Below are 16,368 nucleotides of genomic sequence, written 5' to 3'. Positions count from 1 at the left end.
TGGTGAGACGTCAATTCCGATTCCTCTAGTAGCGGAGTTTATATTCCGAGAAGTCCGTAGCGTGAGAAATTTCACATACGTTGTTGCATAGCACGGAGCAGATATGAGAGGATCTATACAGGTATTTATGATCGAGATCGAATTAATAAGGGTAATTTTCTTACGGATAGATATGCGTATTCAATGGATATAAGCCTAGTCCCTACCATTGCTGCATTGCCCAAATACACAAAAGTTCAATAATATTTAATATCAATTTATATTCCTGGTTACTAGACTAATGAATATTTGGCGGTCTTCAAAAGTTATATTTCAATTACTCCCACCAAGAACTTGGTTGCTCCATAGAATCTCATAGGTTCGCGTACTCGTCACAAACCTCAATCAATTTACTCTGCGTACCCGGTTCCTTCACAAATAATAGTTAGATAATAGCTGATAAACACACTTTAAGAAATAACCAAAATATACTTGTGCCGACTCACCTTTGCACTATGTCCTGCATCTGCAATCCAAATCAATCTTGACTCAGGCCATGCATTATGTAGTTCCCAAGCCGTCTGCGGTGCACAGATTATATCATAACGTCCTTGAACTAGGGTTGCTATCAATATGTTAGATATACAATACCACGATTGATCAAAGCCATGTCGCAATGCTCTTACTGGGTATATGTCTGATTTTGTCCACATTCTGTTTAAACAGAATCTGTTCGTCTGTCAGCCATGCCGCATGTGAGAAATAATGAGCTTCCAGAAGCGCATGCGAAAGCAACCATTTTTCATCATTCAGCTTCTCGAATGTATGCTCGTCAGTTGTCAGAGAACCAATAGTCATATCCCATCGATTCCATTCCTTGGCTGCAGCAAGTCTCGTGCTTTTGTCATCCGAAAGCAGATACTTGTAATAACCTTTGAAAGGATCCTGTCTCTCAGATTCTGGTAAAAAACTGAGAAATTTATGGTACTCCTCTGGATAGATCCGCGCTGCGCCAGAATCGCCTCGTGACCATTCGCGTTCTATCTTACGACATGCCAGAATTCCACGGAGAATGAGAGATCCAACCATTTCCGGGTGATTTTGGGCGTAGAGCAAGGCAAGAGCAGAGCCCCAGGACCCTCCAAATACGAGATGCCATTTGGATATCTTGAGATGAATACGAAGAGTCTCGATGTCGTTAATGAGATGGTCTGTTGTATTCTCTTTGATTTCGGCAGAAGGAGTGGATTTACCGGCACCTCTTTGATCAAAGAGAACAACACGGTAGATATCGGGGTTGAAATACAGTGTGTTGGACAGAGAAGTGCTTCCTCCGGGGCCACCGTGCAGGAAAATTACTAGACTATGTTAAACAATGTTTTCAGAATGTAGGCCATGAAGAAATGCACACCTGGTTTCCCATCCGTCTTACCATATTGCTCATAGTGGAGCCTGTGGATAGTACTCACTTGTAGGAATCCTTCATCAAATGAAGAAGAGTGAGCGTATGGTGATTTGATGTCAACTGAAGCCATCTTCAGAGGTGGCATAGACAAGAGGAATGAGGAATAGAGTTGAAGGGTCAAGCAGAGGTGAGTACTTGATTCTTAAGAAGACAGTTTGGATGGTAAAAATAAAAAATTCATGACATATCTTTCATTAGTAGAAATATATAGGTTAGTTGTTTGGTGTGCATAATTGAATCCGGCTTTCGGAGTAGGAACTCCGATGCTAACTGTTTTAATTGGTCAGCTGCTATACAGAACGAAAGTGAGAAGCAGCAATTTATGTACACTTTCCAAAGTAAACCGTCAAGCGAGATAATTTGCAGCCTAAAATCTAAACACGTAGTTTGGTATCCATTGTTAAGAAAAGGAAAAGAGGATAAGCAGGTAACATTTGAATACAAGGCTAAATAATTCAGCCTGGTAATCAATCCCCTCCCGCTCTGAGTCTTTGGCAATTCAATGTCGTAGGGAAAAAAAAATAAAGGTGAGAAAGAAACCCCCTAATTTAATCCTTCATAAGAATTTTCCATAGTAATGTTCAGCGGAGTTGAAATATCAACTCGGCCGAAATCACTTGGGTCGATAGTCAGGCCTCAGGCCGGTCAGATTGACCATGCCAATCTGCTGCCTTAGACATACATGACGATTACTAGATAATTTATGGAGTATCTATCACAGGCTGAGATTGTCGGTAATTTGTATATAAATGGACTAGCTGACTAGATAATCGAACTTTCAGACTTCTATGCTAAATTGACCCTAGGAGCACTTTAAAATTACACTGAAAATTCCTTGCACCAACAGTCATATATTCAAACAAATGTCCAGGTGCTGTATAATCAAAAATTTTGTGATATGACGCTGGTATAATTTATCGATTGATTTATACAAATAGTAAAAAAGGTGTATATGGGATTCTGAGGCTGATCTTCCGTCCTGTGTAACCCGCGCGCATGGCATGTTAGGGGATCAATATGCTCGCTTAATTATTATCTTTGTCAGAACAATGCCATCAAGGGTTAATAAGACCTAGGAGCCTTGGACAATTTTTCTAGGCCTATCTATTGTAGGAATAGTGTCCATTGGAGGTTATCATCTTGTTTTATTATGGTAATTGCAATGTAGCTTAGTTAGTAGGTAGATGTATAGTAGTTCCTCGCTCTATTTTGGGGCCCTCTCTAGTCAACCCCTGCATTAGTTCAGCCTCTCTCCAGGGCTCCGAGACTGTTGTGGAATACTGAAGCGAAAATAGATGCTATTCGCCCGAGATTCTGGGTTAAACTTTCTTCTCGGCGCTTACAGAGAACGCCTCTTTAGACGCTTGCCTTTACTGGTAATATTAATCGATCCTAGGCCCTATCACGGTAAGTGGAAATTAGTCCGTAATCCTTTCCTCTTCAAGTCCGAATTGGTGCTGTAGCCATGTAGGTTGAGCCTGAATAAATCTGGGCAGAAAGACGTTGGAGTAAATTATTGTTATCCTCGTTTCCATCCGCGTCCTCATCATCGTCAGATATCTCAAAATCATTCCACCTGAAAGGAAATCTGCAAATCATCAAACAAACAACGCGTTATGGATTTACGTGTCTTATCAGTATTTCTCGCGGGCCTGTCCTACCATCTAGTTCTGGCTGTGGACAACTCCCAGTACTTCTCACAATTCGTCGGCGCTGCAACCGCCACCTTTTCAGGTCCCTCTTCTCAATCAGTTTATTTCCCAATCTGCACGAACTACATCCATGGCCTCATTGACCCGAACACCCTACCGACCACTGCCTCCGTCCAGATCTTTCAAGAACAGGTTGATGGGGTGTGTCAGATCTGTAGCAAATTGGACATGACCCGCATCGACTCGTGCTGTGCACAAGCTACTTCGAGTGCATGCTTTCAGAATTTCGATGCTGCTGCTGCTACGACTACTGCTGATGGACACAGTGCTGCTTCAACTGGAAGCGCTGGTTCTGGCACTAGTACTGCAGCTGCCACTGGTACTGCAGTCGCTGCTGGTCCGACCAAGTCTTCAAACGCAAACAAAATCGACATGGTAGGTTATCGTTGTCGTTTGGACTGCTTGCTCGTTGCTAACAGACACATTGCAGATAAATTTCCCCGGGTCCCTTTCTCTTGCACTGCTTGGCATGTTTCTATAGTGGGCACCATTCGCCTATACCTGCAGTCTACTCCATCCGGGTAGTGAGATCGGTTGCTATTTGAAATACGAGTTGCATCAGTTCGTTTAGTTCATCTTAAGTTCTGCCTTGTGACAACATATAATCATATTGAAATAGAAGGCTTCAGTAGCAATACCAAGAAGTACGATTCGATTGTGAGGTCGCTGTCCTAAAAGAGAAAATGAATAGCCGCCAACTTGTCGGCTACAAGACTGAAGTGCGTTCCTGTAATCGAAAAGGATGATACAATGTATCTTAAGCGTTGGTGTTCTTGACGTGATTTCACCTATTTCGTAATGTTATTGTACATAGTTCGTCAACATGCCAAAAAGCTATTCAATTCTGTTCGTGGCCGTGTCTGCATTCGAAGGCTTCTATATCATCATAGAGAGCATGACTTAATTGTGAGAGGGTGACCACGAGAAATAGAAATAAACCCTTTGGTCGAAGACAGAGGGATAATAGTAGGGGGCAGGAACCCTACTCACGTGCATTTTGTTTGCCCAGCACGGAAGGCATGACCATCGCCGTTGCAAGTCAATGAACTCATTATGCAGATGCAAATGTATAGGCATTGGCTGTCAGATCTGGGCTCATGTTGTCTGCTACCACAAGTTAAACAAAATCTCAATTTATCGAGGCGGTGGATCTGACTACGAGCACATCTTTTAGCATTTCTCGATCAAAATAAGGGTTTGAAATAAGACGCACGGTAAAGCATGAAGAGAAGTTGTAGTATAGCATAAGTGACAATAAACCACAGATGAGACAGTGGCCTCTCAAATTCTGAAATTGCAACCCTGTGATATTTGAGTTTTGAGTGCTAGAGATAATCGATATTTCTGATGGAATTGATGTCAGGCGAGAACAAACTACGACAAAGACGCTGTGAATTATCCAATTAACTTGAAATAAGACTGATACTATCGGTATCCGTGCACTGTTACACGTTTATAAGGTATAGGAAAAATACGTTCGAATATGTGTTCATACAGGCAAAAAATCATCAGGGAAAGCCTGGATAGCGGCGATAGTCAGATAGCAGGTCAATAAATACTGCAACTACTACTACAACAACAGCAGTTGTGCAAGGCCAGGTATGAATGATGTTGAATATCAATGCAAATGGTGTTGCAAAATCGATTAACCATATAGAGGAAAGCTAGTACGCTTATCAATGGAATAGTTGCATATTTCAACATGCCTGTTTTAACTTTTCCGACACTTTTGATGACACTAGTGTTTTTTTGCTGGAACAACTTCCTTTCTGCAACATATTCGTGCTTGGTTTGTTACTGTGTCTATATGTTTCATCATTTGAACTTCGCTGCTTATATCGCTGAGCATTGCGACGACTGCTGAAGCATCAATTCATTCTGCTGTCCTGATGCGCTTCCAGTTGTCGTCATAGTGATCTTTTGAGTGTAGCCTGGTGATTCCCTACACTCAGTCTATCAACTCCTTGTTCTGTCAATATCTCAACCACCAAGTTCTCTATTGACCGTCAAGTTGTTAGTACATTATACAATAGTGTCCTTTGTCTACAAGGTGGGTATCGGGATCTCCTGACAAGACATTTTGGTTGTGAGACCAGACAGCCTGAGCTTTTTATACTCACTTTTAGGTCTGCCCAAGTACGTTTTTACCCAGGGACTTGATACTTCTGCCTCCAGATAAGTCAACAGCATCGGCAATATAAGTACATTTTAGTACAACGTCGCTTTCAGCAGAAACCGAAATGACTAGCTCATTCTCTCGTCTTCCACTAGAAGTGTTAATTATCGTTCTTCAACATGCACCAGATCTTCCAACAATCTACAAATTCATCTGTGCATCTGCGAGCGCTAACGCGGCATTTGAAATCAGTCCATCTCATATTTTGGATAATGTGATAGAACGCTCAATCCCAGAATTTAAGCATCTAGCTCGGATGGTTGCTATTCTAGGCTCATTTTCAGCGTCATCATTACATCTCACCTTTAAGAATTTGGTTGACAAGTACAAAAATTTACCAAAAGACATGCTTACTACAGCTCCAGCATCTTTTGCGTTTGAAGCTGGTACACCAGGTCCTCGCTATCTAGTTCTCACAGGATATCGCATAGAGATCCTTCAACATATATGCTTCGTCTCTCTTCTTCAGAATATCCATGAGGTGATATGGGCTATCACACCCATAGATAAAAAAGAGACTTGTTTTTATCCTATAAAAAAGTCTAAAGCTGATTTTTTTTTCAGGCAGCTGCTTGGTGGCCTCCATCATGGGCCGAAAAAGTACGGATTACGCGGGCATTCTGGAAACTGATAATTTACTGGAATATTCAGGTGATCTATCCCGACCTCAAAACAGATGATTATAGATTTTCTCAATATAGTGCGGTAATCCAGCATATCAACCCATGCATTGGACCGGATTTGAGAAGCTATAAAAATGTGTGTCATGAAGTTGAAGAAATGAAGTGTGTACTGGCAGCTACTTATGACTTCTTGAGTTACACGGATGACCTATATCATCTATTTACACCATTCACAAGCACAAGTCGAGACCCTCATAACTTCCATATTAAAAAATGGACATCTTCTACTATTTCTGAAGAGACTTCGCACTGGAGATTTGAAGAGCCAAAGCCAATGAACGGAGTTAAGGATCTACATAACGGTCAGCATAGTTTTTGTGTGAACAGCATAAATAATGGTTTCAGGCTATGGTATTGGAGTTGCTGGTTTAAAGACTTATATGAACGTCCTGCATCAAAGCCACACAGCTATAATCCTCAATTTCCGGATTATCTTGGTCTCTGCATCTGGGACTACAAACGGCAAGGTTATCTTGGACTTGCATATATGTATGATGGGTTCCTGGATCCATGCTTGGGTCCCCTAAGGAGCCCTAATAACCGCTTCTTTACTTCGACTCGTATATCGACTCGATGGCGGGATGTATTCATGCGAGAGGTGGTCAGATTACCAGGAGGACAGTTGCGGTGGCTTTCAAAGGACTTGGAGATTCACATACGAGAATGGGACATTCCAGAACGTCTGAAAGATATCATAGATCGGTGGCGTCTGGATTATGACTGGGGTTTGTTCGAGTTGCGCGGCTAAGTTTTATGATGCTTAGGACATGATAGAAGCAAATGGGAGGAGCAGTATAAGGCTTTTCGCCAGTCTCTCTGGGGATTCCCTCCAGGGGGACACTATATGCCAGTATACCTTATGGGGGAGCGGATCTGATCCTTCAACAGCGTTGAGGACTCTCTTTGGTTGGGGCCGATTGTTCATTGCTATGTGACCCCAGGTTGTTAAGTTATTCAGTCCATTTTGTTGTCATGCCCGGTTAAAATGGCATTTTCCGCTCCGGTGCAATCAAGTCGTTGGCAGATGATGGATGGTGATTACGGTGAGAATGTACATAACCAGTTGATTGATAGCGAGAAAAAAAGGTGAAGATATTATTCTAAATATTAAAATAACCAACTGTTTACAGCATTTTATTAGATCATGATCATTCTTCAGTCAACATCTGACATATCCCCCTAACATCCCTTCCTTTAGGACCAACCAGAGAATCGAAATACGCCAAAACACTCTCCGCCTTAATCAGCCCCGTGCCCTGAAGCTCTGGATTCGAGCTCTGCAGCACCTGGCCTCCCCAGAGAATACGAACAAAGAATCCATCACTGCCCTGCTCAACTTGTCCCTTCTCCCGATACAGCTCAAACACCAACTCCGCACCCATTCCCGGCCATACCATCTGCCTAACCTGCAGAATTGAAAGTAAACGGGAGAGACTCCCGTCATGGGCAACATTGTGTCTATACATCACCCTATCCTGACTCCCACTGTTCGCCATAAGAGCGGAGATTTGTTCGCGAAGCCGTTCAGCTAATTCCGCAACAAACAATCCGTATAGTGCCGCACTAGCGGTTAGTGAAGACGGGGCGTCGCGGTACAGATACGAATATTCCCATTGACCAAGACGGAATACGGCGTTGGCTTGGGAATGTGTAATGCATTGTGATGAGTCGTTGGCGGTACAGGGGAGCGGCTTAGAGTGGCAGAGCCGCGAGGAGAGGTTGTCGAAGTAGTGGTCGTAGCTGGCATGCCAGGCCTCTGAGTCTGAGGGGATGCCAGAAATGAGATCGAGGGAGTTAGAAAGGGGTTTTGACTTTTCAAGATGAACTGTCCATGGGGTGGAACCGGTGTCTGGGTTCAGGATAGTGTCGAATATGGATTTGCCACCTGAGCAGGGGTATTGAGGTTCCAGTGAGTCTGCTCCTGGTTTCTATACAATTTTTAGCATTGCTGCACCATTTCCTTATCAAAACGATAATTAGAAAAAGGCTCGGGAACACAAACCTGCACATGCAATGGCACATCAACCCGTTCACCATACATCCCCGCAATCACCATTCCAATGACCTGACTCGTAATAATATTATTCGTGACTCTAAAACTCATCTTCCCCAAATCAAGAGTGTCCGGGAGAAACCCCAATAGATCATGATACACCTCGAAAATGTCACGGCCATGCTGCCATGAATCATGGAGACCGCCGCTGGTAATCTGAGGAAAGACACAAGATCCTGGAAATCCTTCAACCGGAAAAAAACTAAACGGGTTATTCTCTACTACCCAGAATGTAGAGGAACTATTATTATTCCCTGCAGGCTGGCCGTAGTGATATAGTTGCGTGTCAGTGCAATTCCATTCATAATTCTCAGTAGGAAATGTATTGGATAGATAAGGTGTTCTTTTATGATGTCGATGTATCTGTTTATCCGATTGAGCAGATTTCTTTGACAAAAAAGGGTGAGATAAGGCCAGCCTACTATTTCAACATACATAAGCTCATACTCTTCGGCGACCCTCTGATACTCCCGCCTCCTGACGTGCGGCATATTACAATAATTGTACTGCCCATACCGGTCATCTGGAGTATCGGAAGAATTAAAGATAAAGTCAAACACGCCATCGCTGTCAAGGATGGTGTCGAGGTTGTTGATGGCGCTAATGTCGGGAGGATGCCAGCTATTGTCTGCTGCGGCGGTAGTTGTGATGCATAGGAACAGCGCGACAGCATGGCATACCGGGGAGATCATGGTTATTAGCTCATTCTTTAAAGTATAAGTAGATTAGTTTTTGTATGTCATGTTTAATCGTTTATGCGCAGTGGGATGTTGGTGTTATCATTTATTTATTGGAATTGACAGAGGTTGAAATTAGCTCTGGCGACACGCGACACGTGGGTCAGGATTAAATATTTAGTATCACCATCATTGCCTGTTTACTACTTACTATCCATTGTTATCCTAGCCTGCTTGTCACATGCACGTAATGCAATTAGTCCCGCAACCACTATAAAGAGTATTTAAACTATTTGTAGGACAGAATATTGTGTAGAGATTTTAAGGTTTCCATTATTCATATCTCAAGACAGGATATGCAACGCCTGATATTTTAAAGCTAGAACCACAACGCCAACAAATGCATACGTATGAATATGAATCATCGCGTTGTGCTGGAGCCAGCCACAAAGAGTTCTGGCTTCATATTTATTTTACACAGCTTCGCCACACAACCACTAAGTTGTAAAAGTGTCTGCACGCCATCGAGAATGCGCATGTGCGTGAAGCCAATCTCCTTGATGAACTCCAGCTTCGAGTGCTCTGACAACGTCGGTATTGTCTTGGTGACACGGAACATAGTGCTAATGATATCATGTGAAGAGTAACCCAGGCCCCTAGCCAGCAAATTAGCATATCAACCGCCTACCGGCTCGTATAGAGTACTTACCACAGCTCATTCAGAATCTCCAACGCCGAGTCTACTTTCCCTTCCCAGCACGCTTTGATCATAGCCTGCACTTTGATCGGATGCGGACTGTCCACGACACGAAAGACATTGTCACCACTCACGAACCCGAACCCAGCCCAGGTGCTCTGCAGATTATTGATCGCCTGCCGCATATCGCCCTCTGCGCTAAACACCAGCGCCGCGATGCCGTCTTCCGAGAACTTGACATCTTCTGCCTCGCAGATCTGCGTCACGCGCTTGACAACCTGTGCGTCTGTGAGCCGCGCATAACGCAGAATGGCGCAGCGGGACTGTAGCGGTTCGATGATTTTGTTGGACTGGTTGCAGGCAAAGGCGAAACGGGTAGTGGTCGAGTATATTTCCATTGTGCGACGCAACGCTTGTTGGGCGCCGGGGGTCATGCTAATACAATACCAGTCAGCCAGCACATCTACATACAACCAGGTGACAAGTACCTATCCGCTTCATCGAGAATAACCAGCTTATGCCGCCCTGGTGGCAGCGTAACCTTTTTCTGCGCGAAGCCCTTGATTCGGTTTCGCACCACGTCGATACCTATCACAGCTATCAACACCAATCCGCAGCGAGTGGCACGCGAACTTACCTCTTTCGTCACTTGCGTTTAGTTCTAGCACTGCCTCTTTGTACGTATCTCCGAGCAATTGTCTGGCAAGGCAGAGAATCGATGTTGTTTTGCCGATACCCGGCATGCCTGAAATAATAACATGGGGCATGTTGCCATCCTTTGCGATGATCTTCAGGCGTTCAACCGTCTCTGTGTTTCCGACAATGTCGTCGAGGAATATAGGTCGGTACTTTTCGACCCTACAAATAAATCAAGATTAGCGCAATGGTGTGTAAGTAAATTGTAAGATAGAGACGAACCAGGGTAGCTCGTAGTCTGGGGGGGCTCCGGTTGTGGAAGCTTGTAGGCCGTTGCGGGCAGCAGCGGCTGACGACTCGGCTTGCACCATGATGGGATAAGCCAGGCCAAATTGTCTAGAGCGGTGGTTGAGCTTGCAGTTCTTAATTTCAAGACTGCGACAGAGAGTTGCACAGTGACTTGGTGTGTGAATTATTGTGGAATATCAATAATCCATGATAGCTGCGGACACGAAGAGCTGCAAAGACGCGTCGGGCGCGAACAGATTAATGGATGGTCCGTGCACGTCTACTTTATCCGCTCAACATTTATGGAGCGCCTGTATCTTTAATAAATTATTATCACCGAGTCTATGAAGGCTAATTCGTATGCATCAATCGTTGTACGCTAACTATACACAGCTTTCATCTAGCTCCAGTCTCCAGTCCATGCTGTCGCCAAAATCTCAAATAAACCCAACACGCTGGGTATGCAATATCGTCATCGTCACTGCCTCCAGCACCCAGAAATGCAAGCAAGCGCAGGTAATAACAACTGCTAGGTGGCCATTAAATATTACTATTGTATAATCTCTCCTCCATATTATTGATAGTGTTGACGCGTTGCGAGGGTGCAGCAGCTCAGCGTCTGCGCCAGAATTTCCAGCTTGGCAGATTCAAACTGCCATCTCGCTGGTATATGCGCCAGAAATACGCAGGAACTCCAGCAGCAACAAAGGCAACAACAATCAACGACTGGAGGGGTTCGGCAATGATGGCTCTGCTCAGAAGAAACAGGCTGACGCAGCAGAATATAATGGGCGTCGTGATCCACGTCTTGTACGGCCGTTCCAAATGCGGCTCCCGGATTCTCAATACAATCAGGCCGAGAACAGTAAGAAAGTAGAATGTATATCCAGCGACTCCGTAGAAGGTGATAAGAGTGCCGAATTCCCCCACGGCGACGTATGCGGAGGTGAGGATGGCGTTGAAGAGCATGGCATTGATGGGAGTGTATCCAATTCCTGCGGCGTCGCCGAACAGGCGGACAAGCGTTCGCTGAAGTCGTGAGCGGCGCTGTAATCGACCCCCCGTGATGCCACTGCCGGACTTTCCGAAGCCTATGTTTCCAAACATCGCAGGAAGGTAGCCTTCTTTTCCAGCAGCATAGACCAGGCGGCCACTCGTGAAGACTGTCGCGTTGAGGGCGCCCAAGCAGCTGCCAGAAACGACCAAGGCCAAGATGAGCGCTCCGGCGGGGCCGAAGACCTTGGATCCGAATTGAACGGCAACTGTGTTGCTCTTGGCTATCGTTGATATAGGGAGGACAAAGATATATGCAACGTTGGCCATCAAGTAGCAAACGATCACAACAGGCATCGCTGTGTGGATGGCACGGGGCAAGTCTCGGCGTGGGTTCTTGAATTCACCGGTTACATAGTTCGTCTAGGAATTGTTAGAAAAAGTCTCGTTGTAGAACCATTTTAAACCTACGTTATCCCATCCATCAAATGCCCATAGCCCGGCATATAGCGCAATCGCCCACCCAGAAATGTCTGTGCTTGTTCCTTCAAACCAACTGATATTCTTCCAGTCCTGGTTTGCTTGGCCCTTGGACGACACGCCGGTGATGGCGACGACAATGCCAATGACGGTGACAGCGATCAATGCGATAAACTTGAAAAACATAGAGATGTCACCGACAAAAGTCCCCAACTTTGTTGAAGCACAGTTCAGAAGAGTCACCGCGAAGACTCCAACAAGCCCAACCCCTTTATTGATCCACGGGCTGATACTTTCAACTTCAGCACCGATAAACGCTCTCACCATATACTCGCCGAAAATAATGGCAATGATTGCGGCGGATCCTGGCTTCAAAACAAACACTGCACACCAGGCGAAGAGAAACCCAATGATCTCCCCAAAAATTTTGGACAAGTAAACCTGTGGCCCTCCATTCAAAGGAATCGCTCCCCCGAGTTCTGCATAGCTCGCCGCTCCAGTCCATGCCAATAATCCCGCTACAGCCCATACGATCAGAGCTGCGCCTGGTGACCCAGCATTGGTGTTAACCTGGCTCGGGGACGAAAAGATGCCAGAGCCAATAATAAGCCCGACGATCAGCGAGAGCCCATTCAAATACGTAAGCGACTTGTGCTTCTCCAATGACCCGTCTCGAAGGCCTGTATACCTGTCCAACGATGTCACGGATGGTGCGCCGAGCGGCGCATAACCGCCAGCGGTTTGTGAGAGCGGGAACAGATTACTCCCAAAATCGAATACCGAAGAAACTGAGTAGGAGCGAGCATTTCGCGGGCGACTCGCGTCTAGCCCATTGATTTCGGATAGAGGATCATCTGCTTCGAGCGATAGTTTGCGTGACGACGATATCCCCGATCGAGACGAGTCTATTGACAACCGCCCAGCCGAGTCAGGGGACGAGGACGACGCTAGCGAGGCCAGCTCCAGCGAGTCCCGCGGCGGATGGCTGCTTGAAGCGTGCCTGTCTGCGGAGAACGTCACTCGAGACATTGTACTAAGCTCTAGGATTGTGCGTGGGTGTGTGCGCAAACCGTAACCGCCATGCCAGTCGGAAAAGGGAGCAGGCCACTGATGTCACGGCTCGCAGAAGACCTCTCAGAGAGTCGGAGCGAGTGAGGGAAGATAATGCTGGTCCGTAGGTTGCTCCTTGCGAATGGCCAAGCAAGGGCGTTGCATGGAAGAAATCAGGAGGGAGTAATAAGGAGGGAGAATAAGGTACGATCGACGAGCGGCTCCGCATCGCTGCGGCTAGTGCGGCGGTCAACACGCAAGTTGGCCACACGACTGCCTGCTTATACCAAACACACCCAGCTCCAGCAATGCAATCCCTCACAGTGCTGTCTCCCAGCCGCGCACTGCGGTGCCAGTACTGCCGCGTTAAAATCCCTCGACAGCGCTCACGACTGTCTACTGCCACCACCGCACCCGGTACTTCCTCCGCGCCGAAAAAGCGGACATGGCTTCGCTTAACCGTGGTCACGTTGACGGCTGCCGGAATTGGTGCGTACCTCAGAACACAACAGGATGCCGGCAACAGCCAGCTCAACCCGGCCGTATTCGCACATTATAGACTGGTATCGAGAGAGCCGGTCTCTTCGACGAACAGCATCTTCACGCTCGAACCGTCCCGGCCCGCAGACAACCGAGAGACGTACGAACTGGCATGGCAGATGGGTGTTTGGAGTGTGATGTTCAAGCAACCACAACTTCAAATAGGGCGCGATTATACACCGCTTCCACCGCGAGACAATAATGCTGAGGGCGACGAGATTGAAGAGTCGCTGCGTTTCCTCATTCGCCGAGACCCCCATGGAGAGGTCTCCCGCTATCTGCATAATCTGCAAGTAGGCGCAGATGTCGAGATCAGAGGGCCGCAGGTCGAATGCGAGATTTCCCCGGATGTGCGTGACGTGTTGTTTATTGCAGGGGGGACAGGAATAGCCCCGGCTCTACAAGCTATCTATATATTGCTAAGGCACGCAAAGCCTGAAGAAAAGCGAAGAATCCATATTCTTTGGGCAAACAGGAAGAGAGAAGACTGTCTAGGAGGTATAAGCGACACTCCAGCAGGGGGGCATGCAAAAACATCGTGGTGGACGTTTGGACGACAAACAGCGAGTTCAACGTCAACACCTGAGCCTCCTGCTGCGACCAGCCAAGGTGCTATAGTCAGCGAGCTACAGAAATTGAAGGTGCGATATCCTGAGCAGATTACGGTTGACTACTTTGTCGACGAAGAAAGTTCGTTTATCAGCACAAAAGATATCACAGCCTTCACAGACTCCGTGCAAGCGGCGGCTGGGAAGCAAATGCTGATAGTTTCTGGGCCAGAAGGGTTTATCAACTACATGGCCGGCTCCAAGATGTGGGCACGGGGATATCAGCTGCAGGGATCGGTTGGCGGAATTATTAAGGACCTAGATTTGAAAGATTGGACGATTTGGAAATTATGAAGCAGCATGGTTTTTTTTTTCCTTTCTATTTTCAGTCACTGCATAGCCCTGGAGTTGGCGAAGCCTGTTCATGTATATATTCATTACACACATATATTTACAGGTGTTCTACGTAGTAAGATGCACATGTGATCGTTCACATACTTCATTGGACAGCAGGACGAAAAGGACACCGACAGGCCATCCTGGATTCCCCGTGAACACGTGGAGATTTATTCTGCGACGCTGATCGCATCAACATGACGGCATCTATCCGGCATACACATATCAGGACAACGCGGGTCTCAGTCGACGGCGAAAGGGTGCACGTCAATCACGACCCGACAATATTAATCTCGACATTCTGATTCTCGCATCAAGTGGCAGCTCGAGAGGCAGCTCGGCGCAAGAGACTGACAATTCGCAACCGATCGATTCTACTGGTCAAACACTATCGACCGTGTCGGCAACAGTTCTCTCACAGCGCGTTCATCTGCTCGAGATGGCTCGTCTGATCGGGGCTTTGCGAGAGTTTCGGTCGGAAGGCAAAGCCAGGTGTGGATGCTTACCTGGAACGTGCACTGCAGCCAGATCAAGGAAGAATTATTAATATTAGTCCTGGATGCATCTCGTCTAACTGCAGATATTGCCGGGGTGTATATACTAGGGACAAATTGATGTGACTGTGATTATTATATTATTAGGATGTGAGAGTGAGTGAATATTAATAATCGATATGGTACCATCAGTTTACTTTCTTCATGGCCCATGAATAATCAAATAATCAAGTAACCAACAAATAAGCAATCTCTCCATGTTATGGCGCCAACCCAAGTGATCCTGGCCCCAACACCCTGGCATGTCCGCGCGGCGCAATCGCTGCTTGTAGCAACGGGTCTCGCTTACATGCATGATCCATCCAGTAATAATAGCGAGTAAACAGTAGTAAGTTACAAAGTGAGTATTCCACAGATCGTGTGACAGTCGGCCAAGACCGATCGATCCATCAATGGTATAATATAATCATTATCAATATCATTATCATTATCACTTTCAGTCTAATTATATTCATCTCATAATCAGCCATAATCAGCCGCAGCGTGCGCAACAGACTGACTAATACAATACCGCCCACCGTGCAACTCCCTTGCAAGAACCCAGAAGGCGTCGCAGCGAGCAGGATTCACAGTATGGCCGGGCGAGTCGTACAGGAGAGAGAAACACCGCCACTCGAGTACATGTAGCGATTGGAGACCCGATGCGCTGGGAGATCTGAACCCTCGCTTTGGCTTGCCATCACATTACACTATTCCTACGCTAAGGTAGTTATATAGTTACTGTATACGATAAGGAGTATGGTACAGTGCAGATCAGACGCAGCGCCCCGCGAGACAAATTAACCTTAATTTGGAATGTTGGCACCATACCATTAATTCGTTAATTGAAGAATTCTCAGTACGTACAGCCCACAGCCCGGCCTGGAATCGAATAAAAAATAACGTGGCAATAGTATGAGAATGACTGCGATAAGTCGTGATTGGCCGCTGGCAGAGTGTGACACAGCGCCACACTCAGCTGAATCGACAGATCTTCTTCTGTTATACTCGGCAAAAGAATTCCCCGTAGACTATCCCATTGAACTGAACACAAAGCATCCTGGTAGGGACCGAAGTGTTTGCTGCAATGAACACAACTGTGCGATGGTGAGTCTAGAAGCAAGTGCCACTAGGATCGCTCGTCGTTACGTTATCATCGATACGATGAGATACAGTAATTGAATACGAAGCTTAAGCTTTGCTCGCTAATAATCACCGCTTCAGCGCTACCTTTGCACCAGCTCACATCGTCGGGTCGCGCAGACTCCAGAAGCGGCTGACATCCTGGTGCAGAGCCGTCTATCTGCAGCTGTCACTGGCTCGCTGCATTCTCCAGCATCCTCCGAGTGTTCCAGCCTCGTTTCTCACCCTCTCAGCCTTATTCTCCGCGCCCCTGATTCGCGGTCCTGTTGCAGGAAAAAGAAAGCTGCCGATAGTGAAGAAAAAAAAAAAAGAAAAAACG

The 16,368-nt window shown here is 46.2% G+C and overlaps 6 protein-coding genes across 6 annotated transcripts; 3 read left to right on the top strand and 3 right to left on the bottom strand.

Moving 5' to 3' along the window:
- Window positions 1-352: 352 nt before the first annotated feature.
- BGW36DRAFT_308447 (proline iminopeptidase) lies at window positions 353-1,514 on the bottom strand (the record flags this gene model as incomplete). Its single annotated transcript, XM_046212329.1, has 4 exons — window positions 353-409; window positions 486-604; window positions 666-1,337; window positions 1,391-1,514. 4 exons carry the CDS (start codon window positions 1,512-1,514, stop codon window positions 353-355), a joined length of 972 nt encoding a protein of 323 aa, XP_046066033.1.
- Window positions 1,515-2,946: 1,432 nt separating this feature from the next.
- Window positions 2,947-3,989, top strand: BGW36DRAFT_466516 (uncharacterized protein). The gene is made up of 2 exons (XM_046222345.1): window positions 2,947-3,531; window positions 3,587-3,989. The coding sequence occupies exons 1-2, from the start codon at window positions 3,061-3,063 to the stop codon at window positions 3,635-3,637; spliced, it is 522 nt and encodes a 173-aa protein (XP_046066032.1). The 5' UTR covers window positions 2,947-3,060; the 3' UTR covers window positions 3,638-3,989.
- Window positions 3,990-5,396: 1,407 nt separating this feature from the next.
- Window positions 5,397-6,941, top strand: BGW36DRAFT_441999 (uncharacterized protein; the record flags this gene model as incomplete). The annotated part of the gene is made up of 3 exons (XM_046221564.1): window positions 5,397-5,813; window positions 5,897-5,932; window positions 5,984-6,941. The coding sequence occupies 3 exons, from the start codon at window positions 5,397-5,399 to the stop codon at window positions 6,761-6,763; spliced, it is 1,233 nt and encodes a 410-aa protein (XP_046066031.1). The 3' UTR covers window positions 6,764-6,941.
- A 143-nt stretch (window positions 6,942-7,084) lies between these two features.
- BGW36DRAFT_352165 (putative DNA replication factor C subunit Rfc4) lies at window positions 7,085-10,575 on the bottom strand. Its single transcript, XM_046213377.1, has 9 exons — window positions 10,361-10,575; window positions 10,080-10,300; window positions 9,931-10,030; window positions 9,455-9,877; window positions 9,194-9,401; window positions 9,018-9,034; window positions 8,491-8,689; window positions 8,018-8,431; window positions 7,085-7,943 (listed from the first exon to the last, which is right to left on the bottom strand). Exons 1-9 carry the CDS (start codon window positions 10,447-10,449, stop codon window positions 7,164-7,166), a joined length of 2,451 nt encoding a protein of 816 aa, XP_046066030.1. The 5' UTR covers window positions 10,450-10,575; the 3' UTR covers window positions 7,085-7,163.
- A 106-nt stretch (window positions 10,576-10,681) lies between these two features.
- Window positions 10,682-13,112, bottom strand: BGW36DRAFT_412426 (putative amino acid transporter). The gene is made up of 2 exons (XM_046219211.1): window positions 11,831-13,112; window positions 10,682-11,782 (listed from the first exon to the last, which is right to left on the bottom strand). The coding sequence occupies exons 1-2, from the start codon at window positions 12,866-12,868 to the stop codon at window positions 10,979-10,981; spliced, it is 1,842 nt and encodes a 613-aa protein (XP_046066029.1). The 5' UTR covers window positions 12,869-13,112; the 3' UTR covers window positions 10,682-10,978.
- On the top strand, window positions 13,004-14,331 carry BGW36DRAFT_401992 (putative cytochrome c mitochondrial import factor; the record flags this gene model as incomplete). Its single annotated transcript, XM_046218810.1, has 2 exons — window positions 13,004-13,093; window positions 13,273-14,331. 2 exons carry the CDS (start codon window positions 13,004-13,006, stop codon window positions 14,329-14,331), a joined length of 1,149 nt encoding a protein of 382 aa, XP_046066028.1.
- Window positions 14,332-16,368: the final 2,037 nt, after the last annotated feature.

Source organism: Talaromyces proteolyticus (genome assembly GCF_021365285.1).
Source record: "Talaromyces proteolyticus strain PMI_201 chromosome Unknown BGW36scaffold_15, whole genome shotgun sequence".
NCBI lineage: Eukaryota > Fungi > Ascomycota > Eurotiomycetes > Eurotiales > Trichocomaceae > Talaromyces > Talaromyces proteolyticus.
The sequence above is the reverse complement of the archived record's forward strand: the minus strand, read 5'-3'. Positions and strand labels throughout refer to the sequence as shown.